General features: G+C 29.9%; 1 protein-coding gene across 1 annotated transcript in view; it reads right to left on the bottom strand.

Annotated features, from left to right (window-relative positions):
- Window positions 1-3,663: 3,663 nt before the first annotated feature.
- LOC100570079 (phenoloxidase-activating enzyme) overlaps window positions 3,664-8,631 on the bottom strand; it is a 15,899-nt gene continuing 10,931 nt past the window's right edge. The window contains exons 4-6 of the mRNA XM_029489947.1: window positions 4,372-4,460; window positions 4,086-4,223; window positions 3,664-3,955 (exon numbers count right to left, since the gene is read on the bottom strand). Coding sequence (XP_029345807.1) covers window positions 3,801-3,955; window positions 4,086-4,223; window positions 4,372-4,460 — 382 coding nt within the window. The 3' untranslated portion in view covers window positions 3,664-3,800. The remainder of the gene's footprint in view (window positions 3,956-4,085; window positions 4,224-4,371; window positions 4,461-8,631) is intronic.

Here is an 8,631-nt window from a genome sequence, read left to right as displayed (position 1 = left end):
CAAGAATATCTGCAGAGTACATTTGGTAATCGATGGATGGGTACATATGGGGCAGTAGCTTGGCCCCCCAGATCTCCGGACCTTACGCCATTAGATTTTTTTTTGTGGGGACATTTAAAAAATGTTGTCTATTCAACTCCACCTTCAAATGTTCAGGACCTAAAAAATAAAATTGTAAATGCTTGTGCAGAACTTCAAAGAGAACAAATTTTAGCAGCTACTCAAACGGAAGTATTGCGGCGTCTGCAGTCGTGCATGGAGAATGATGGGCTAAATTTTGAACAATTTTTAAGATAGGTATTGGTATTAATTCATTTTTTAAATAAATCATAGAAATTATAAATGTTGTGTCAATTTATTCACATTTTTCCTAATACCTACTTAAAAAAAATTGTGAAAAACGTATAGTTCAAGTCAAAATAAGTATTAAAAATAATTTATTTAAGACGACGTCACACATGCATATTTTTTTCTAATTTTTTCTAATGTTCTTACCTAAAATGTTGATAATAAGTCGATTTACCTACTCTAATATCAAAACTAACAGCAATGAACACACTATTAAAACTGGCGAACGAAAATATTTTGTTATGTCGAACGTGTGTAAGATAGTGACAACATATGCCGGTGCGACGTCCTCTTGATGTCTAAAAACATGTTAAGTATGAGTGAAAAAAAATACGTAGAACTTGTAAAATCATTGGATAATAGTTGAAAAATTCAATAATTTAAATTAAAACATTTGCTCGTTGTAATTCAGTGAGTTTTGGTTTTAGAGCCATGGTTAAGAGGCCAAAATGACTTGAAAAAATTCGGTCTACCCGAATTTGATATTTAAAACACCTGTTGCCATTTAAAAAATAACAAGTTGTATTGCGCATGCGCAAACTAAAAGATATACAAATTTGAAAATCATCAAAAAATGTGTATTTATGTATTCCCTAACTCCTCCTGAAAACCCCATAACAATCCGAGGTCACCGGATTGAAATATGTCGTGTTACCTTTAAAAGGAAACACACTGTATAATACACCTTTAGTATTCAAAAAATTGTTTTATTTGAAAAATAATTAAGTATACATCTATTTTACCTTAATGAATTGTTAATATATTTTGTTTTCATTTGCCCCATCAATTTAAAGAGGAATAGATTATGTTATTTACATTTGCCCAAATTCTCCTATTTATTTTGGGGCAAATGTAAAAACTCATATTTTAATAACCATTTGAAGAAATAATTAATATGTACAGATGATTCATTTACTTTTACCCCAGTCTTTTTTCTATTCTATTGAATTATACAAAAGATATTCAATTCCATTTGCCCCAAATTTTTTATTTTTTAAATTGTAATGGGGCAAATGTAAATTTAAAATTGTGAACTAAATAATGTTTTTATACTAAATATGAGCCCAAAATATTGTTCCTTGGAAATATTAGATTCGGAACGGAGCAATTAATGTATTGATTTTACAATGATATGTAGGTATTTTTTAATTTTTGTGTCTCTCACCACCGTTTGAGGCAGTAAAACTGCTTCGATTTTCTTCAACAGTATCTTGTTTGATAGGAAAGTAAATCTATTTGGTGCATTCGGGAGATCAAATTTTAAAATTCTCAATAGTTTTCAAAAGCACCGGTAAAAACAACATAAAAATGAAGGAAAACGGGAATTTTTACGCAAAATTTGTTTTTGATAAAATCGATTTTGGTTTTTGGACTTTGGTGTAACTTTAAAACAAATGTACATAATACATACATGATATATACATGCAATTTTCACTGGTTGTTTATATTTGCATTTTCTATACACAACATTTTCAAAATATTTTGATTTGTTTTGAACTGTTTAGGAACATTTTCAGTTTCTAATTTATTAGTCTTTTTTTCTATGAATGTCAATAAAACTTTATTTGTTGGGTAAAAAAGCTTGAAAATTTAATACAAGGCTCCTACTATATTGTTACAATGACATTTGAAAAATATTAAAAATCCTTAGTCACAGTTTTTTTTATAAGTATTTAAAGTTCGAATAATTAATGCAGGTAACTCATAGATTTGATATTACACGTTTATAAAGAACATTATCATAGACTTATGAGATAGCCCGTTTAACTAGCAGCGCCAACCTAGCGGATATTACTACAACTACGTAAACTGTAACGAGTTGTTACCGGGCAGTCGTGTATAAATCATATTGTCGACGTCTAACCTGTTCTTTATAATCGTAGTTTACTCGCATGTACCGTGATATGCCGCATCAGGAGGTATTAGTAAACAGTCAACAAACCGTTAACTTTGCTTTCATTACCCCTGCGAAAACACGGATATGGTTTTGTCGTTTATCATTAATCATTATTATAGTAGGTTAATAACAGTTTTTGAGTTAACGACGTTCACGTTTTTATAATATTGTTTTTGAAGTTTTAACATTTTTTTATTGATACCTATATTTTTACGTTATGCCGTTGTAGTATAAAGTTTATAATTTATATAACTTATAATTACATCTCATGTACCAAACAATAGGAAAAAATAAATTTGATATGAATGCAAATTGTAAAGTATAATGTAGGTATATGCAAAATATTTTCGCCGCCCCCCCCCCCTTGTGGCTTCTTAAGAACCGCCCCTGATATTGAAGAGTATTAGACAATAGATATTCCAATTAGGTACTAACCTAAACAACTAATTTGACTTAAGGGCGTCAGAGCTGATGCGTTTTAACTTTTAAGTACCTACATAAACTTGTCTTGCAGCAAAAACTTTTACGCCTAATGAAATAGTCAGTCAGTCAAATATTGATATTTAATATTGTATTATTAAGAAGACGATCACTTTTTACAGGTTGCTATATACCTACTCTAATTTATATTGTCAATTTAGAACGTTCCGACTTTTCCGATATTGTATCGCGATTAGTAATGCGCCATTAGGAATATGCCCGAAATATTCCCCAACCTCTCAGGAAATTTCTTTAAAAAAAAAAAATTGCTATTTTTATGTTATTCAGTATTTCAATTTCAGTATGTTTATTTTTATTTTTTCAACATTTACCTATAAATGAAAGTTGGATCGTTTATTTTGTGATCATTGTAAAGATTTTAATTAAAAGATTAAATTATAGTTACGTAATAACTTTTTTTAAAGAATAAATATCTCAACTGACATATATCTGATAATATCAATAAACAGCTGTCATTTGGAACATTTACAACCATAAGTTTAATTTATAACTGAAATCTATGATCTATATTTAAAGACTTTCCCAGGAAATTCCTGAAAATATATTCGCGGGAATTTGTCCATCACTAATCAGTAATCGCGATATCGTGAGTTGCACGATATCTATATTGTATCGAACAAATGAAAAATACCTACACATTTTAAATGTTACTAACTTAGTACTTATTAGTTATTAGTTATATTAGTATATTACTAATCAAAATTACATATTGAATTATTAAAATAAGAAAAATAAATACCTCCCGATGGATATCGTGTCGAATTATCGATATTGTTGCCCATCACTAATAAATAATAATTAGTACAATCAGATATTTTTGAGTAATTAATTTTTTTAATTATTGTTTGTAAATTTTTTAAGTTAATTCAAAAATCTGAGTCTAATATAAATGTTTTTCTTTCAAATAACAAAAAAAAACATTTATTGTGCTAGGCATGATAATTTTTATCTTTTGACTACAAAATAATCAAAAGTCGTTTTCTTCGAACTAGAAATCGACCAAATGTCAGTCCCTTAGTAAACAACCGTTTCCTATACACTTTATGTGATTTACTTACAATAGTCGACTCCCAATGCTGGTCACGCATGTGCAGGCAGTTAAGACATGTGTATTAGAAATTAATGTACCACCACATAGCCACTTAATAGAATCGTTTTCTGTATCTGTAGTATGCTTGTATCCGAGAGCTACCATCCAAGGCCAAGCACCTGCCAGATCGTCAATATAATATATATTTATAATCCCATTGGTTTTGTACTTAACGATTTTTATTTATTTAATAAATCATTAATTACATATTGGTTTAAAACTTTAATAATAAAATACATATAGTCTCACCTAGTTGAGAGTCACTTCCTCCAACTATTCGAAAGCTTGGTGCCTTTCTTATACCACACGTAGATTGTGATGGTAATTTTGATGCAAAATTTGAACTGCCAGCGGCTGATAGTTGTGATGAATCCACAAACATGGCCCCTAAAATATAAATAAAAGGATGATTATTGGCTAACGTAAATGATTATTATCGTGATATGTGTTTATATTTAAAAAAAACTATTAAAACCTAGATATAATAAGGCCTAGTTTTAAAATATATTATTATACATATATGAATTATACTCACCATCAATGGGGAAAACAGTTACAATTCCGACTAAAAAGGCTGTGATAATAAAATATTGTTCTTTTCCCATGTTGAAAACTGTACGTACACTATAAATAAAAATAAATTTAATCATTTTAATTGTCATACAGAAAACTAATTTACAAATATAAAACTTGGATATAAAATAATGTATAATGTAGATATCTAAATACCAATAATTCGTAATTCAGTTACCTTTCTGCTAATAATTTAATTAAACTTGAATTCTCATTTCTTGATAAATATTGTGATAAAGTGATATTGTTATCTCATCTATTATATTCTTATTTAATATATCCATTGATATATACTATTAAACTTGCAATATGCATTGTACTAAGGGCCAGTTGCACCGTCTCTGATTAAAGTTAACCGGAGTTTAATCGGCCGAATTTGCCCGGTTAAATATCTGTTATCAGCTGATTAAGCTTAATCGAAGTTTAACCGTAGACGGTGCAACTGGCCCTTAGGGCCCCAAGTGTACATATTAAGATTTGAAAATGAAAATTTTAGTTGCCTACCTAGCAAATGTTCACAGTGTTCTGGTAGTGCAAGTACTACATTTTCACAAGCCAATATGCATTATACACTACTGCCTACTGGAAGTGAGCACTCAGTAATAGTTCAGGCATAGATTAAACATACATAGATAGCCAACGGCTGCGTAGAATTTGGAAACTATGTTTTGGTTTAGTTATGTGATCACAGATAGCGCAGCTAGTCGTTGTGAAAATAATATTATTGTCGTCCGGCGACCGACTCCGTATTCTCAAATTTCAAATTATTATTTATTCTCAATTCTGTATTATATTTCTGTGTCTTTACTCCTTTAATATTATAATGGTGTCCGATTTGGTCACCTAACGACCGGCATTCGAGCAACAAAGAGTAAGGATAAGCATCATTTTGACTACTTATCAAGTACACACACAAAAAATAAATAAAAAACACATCATCGTAAAATCAATACATTCATCGCTCGGCTCAGAATCTAAAATCATTAATGAATCAAAATCAACAAAAGAAAAATGGAAAAACATTTAATGAACTTTATTCATAAAATTAGCTATTGTTAAATATTAGATTATACAATAGGTAAACAATATTAAATCAGTATAATATATAAATAAATGATCAACAAATTTTATATCTTCATATTATGTCAAATATTATTACTAATTATACCTACCTATCTAATATAATAAATAAAATAATATAATCAAATACCTAGTAATATAGATTTAACTTAATTCAAATAAACTGCAGATTCAAAAAAAAATATATATATAGGTATAATATACAATGTACAAATGTAAATAAAAATAAATATGTACTCAATCTAAAATGTTTTAATAGTGTTATGGATTTTAAAGGTTTTTTATAATTTTTAATTTTCTTGATGAATTGATGGATGTCTATTTCATTTGTTTTAAATGCCTCGACTTCCAATTAAAATCTTTTAACAGTTTTGCATGGATTAATTTAGTTAGTAAATAATCAAAATGTTCAATACAGCTTTTATCTAAATTAAAGGACAATAAATACTTATAAGTTATTTGCTTATTTATAAAGCGTGCAATATTTTTTCTGTGTGGTTTTTGTTCAACCAGTTTTTTCAAAATTATTTGTGCATTCTTGACAAATTGTGTTAAGGTTTCAGTAGTCTTCTTTAATAAACATGAATTTGAATCTATTTCTTTTGACTCATAATTTTTATAAAAAATTAAAAATTCATGTTGGTCAAATAAATTTAAGTTTTCATCTTTTTTTAAAAATTTATCGACACATTTTAAGCAATTAAAATGATCAAAACAACATTTACCCAGATATCCAGCAAAATAAGCATTCGAACACATTTCTAATGATATCTCACAATTCTCTTCTTCTAGATTATCATCAGTATTAGTGAATGGCTCATCATCAACGTTTAAGTACCAGTATAATCTGAATCACTTTCATTTACTAAATTTAAAAAAGTATCAGAATTAGATGAAGGAACTAACAAATTTGAATCCATATCTGATTCACAGTTAGATAATTCTGATGCTTTAAATAAATTGTTTTTCGCTTGAATACTAAACGTAGATCTAAAAGTCCGAGCTGTAGGATTAGGGTTGTATCCTCCACGTTGTCGAAATAGTGCAAACGTATTTTCTACATAGTCTTGGTTGAGTCTAGATGTTAGTAAATAGGTGAACTGCAAGTTTTTTTCTTGTGAATATAACATTGTTATACTATTAATTTACCACACTAAACCATCAAAACATGGTAGACGATACCCATATTTTGTATTAGGTTTAACTAATTTTATGTTTTCATGTAATATTTTTGCTTCATTTAAAAATTGGATTTGGCTAGGCCGTTCTTCAGATAATGCACACATTTTAGGATTGGAACTGTACAAACATTTGCTATCTAAGCAATCAAACAAATCGTTCATATGCTTTAAACAATTTGCTGTATATGCACCTGTCGTAGATTTAAACTGTCCTGTAGTTACACATGTTTTGATAACCGCGGTTACGGTGTTACTAAAAAGTTGAAGAGCAAGTTCGCACTTCATTTTTTGGAAAGGACCTGGATTAATATGACTATCCGTTATTTTTAGCAATGCACTACTTGTTCCACTCATTTTATCTATTTCATGGACTGTCCTTATGTCACTAAATTATATTTCATTGCCATCAAATACTAAATTATTTTTTAAAAAATTATTTCTGTAGTTTTTAAAAATGTGAGGTATATCAAGTATGGAAAATATTCTTTTACCATTTACTTCAAAATAAGGAGATTCCTTGGTACATCTTAATTGTATTACGAAAATCTCGAAAATCTCCAAGCAGATGAGTGAACTCAAAAAAGAAAATGCAATATTAAAAGAGGAAATTGGTACGTTAAAGTTGAAAATTAGTAGCCTTGAAGAAAAAAGCCCCTCAACTAATCCATCTGCAATTACTAACCTTTGTTCTACATGAAATTTTTGAACGTGACCGCTGTTCCTTCAACGTAATTGCTCATGGTGTGTCTGAGTCCCACATCTTCTTTGGTAGCCGAACGATCTGCACATGATAAATCAACAATTTCTGATATTTTACTGCCACTTGGAAACTTCCTTCCATTGAATGTCAAGTTTATAAGGATTGGAAAACCTCGTCCAGATAGTACTCGCCCATTGAAACTAGTTTGTGCTAGCAAAGAGGAAGCAAAATCCTTGCTGTACCAGTACAATGAACATAAGCGGTCAAGTACTCAATTTTAAAAAGGTTTCAATCTTGTCAAGGATAAGACCCAACTTGAAAGACAACAATTGCGCTCCTGTCACGAAGAAATGGCGTCACGTGCTGCACGGGGAGAATTGAATCTGCGCATCTACTTTGAAAATGGATCACCGAAGGTTGGAACTATCCGGTCAAAAAACGAAGCTCATCCTCCTCAACGTCCTGCTCATTAACTGGATTCTATCAAAATTGCCGCGGACTGAGAACAAAACTCTCAACCTTTAAACGTAATGTATCTGCTTTAAATTATTCTTTCAATATCCTTACAGAAACTTGGTTATCTGAAAATGTTCTTAATTGTGAACTTGGATTACTTAATTATAATGTATATAGATATGATCGCTGTAAATTAACTAGTTTATGTACCAGAGGTGGTGGTGTCCTTATTGGTATACGAAAAAACATACGATCTAATTCTATAATAAGTATTTCAAATATGAGTGTTGAACAAATTTATGTACGTTGCACGATTGGTCTAAATTCTTTTGTGATTGGAGGTGTATATATACCTCCCAATTCTCTTTCTAATATCTATCACATCCATTTACAGACCATTGAATCTCTGGTTCAAAATTATGGGACAATGATGATTGTGGTCTTAATTACTCATTCACTTCTAGTTCTCGTACAGCATGTATACCCGGAACGTTTGCGTCTAATGGGTTTTTCCAAAATAATAATAATTTAAATAGTCATGGATCAACCTTAGATCTAATTTTTTGTAATATTCCTTTCTTAGTTGAAAAATCCTTGGAACCAGTAGTTCCTAGTGACCCATACCATCCACCGTTGAACTTAACTCTTCCTTATTCTGATCATACAAATTCTTTAGATAGCCATCACCCCTTTTATAATTTTCGTAAAACTAATTACTATAACGTAACCACGTTTATTGGAAGTTATGATTGGAATACTACTCTATCTACCCTCGATCTTGAGACTGCTTTCAATACCTTATTTG

The sequence above is a fragment of the Acyrthosiphon pisum genome, chromosome A2, assembly GCF_005508785.2.
Source record: "Acyrthosiphon pisum isolate AL4f chromosome A2, pea_aphid_22Mar2018_4r6ur, whole genome shotgun sequence".
In the NCBI taxonomy this organism is placed as follows: domain Eukaryota; kingdom Metazoa; phylum Arthropoda; class Insecta; order Hemiptera; family Aphididae; genus Acyrthosiphon; species Acyrthosiphon pisum.
Note: the sequence above shows the minus strand (reverse complement) of the source record. Positions and strands in the feature narration are given on the sequence as shown.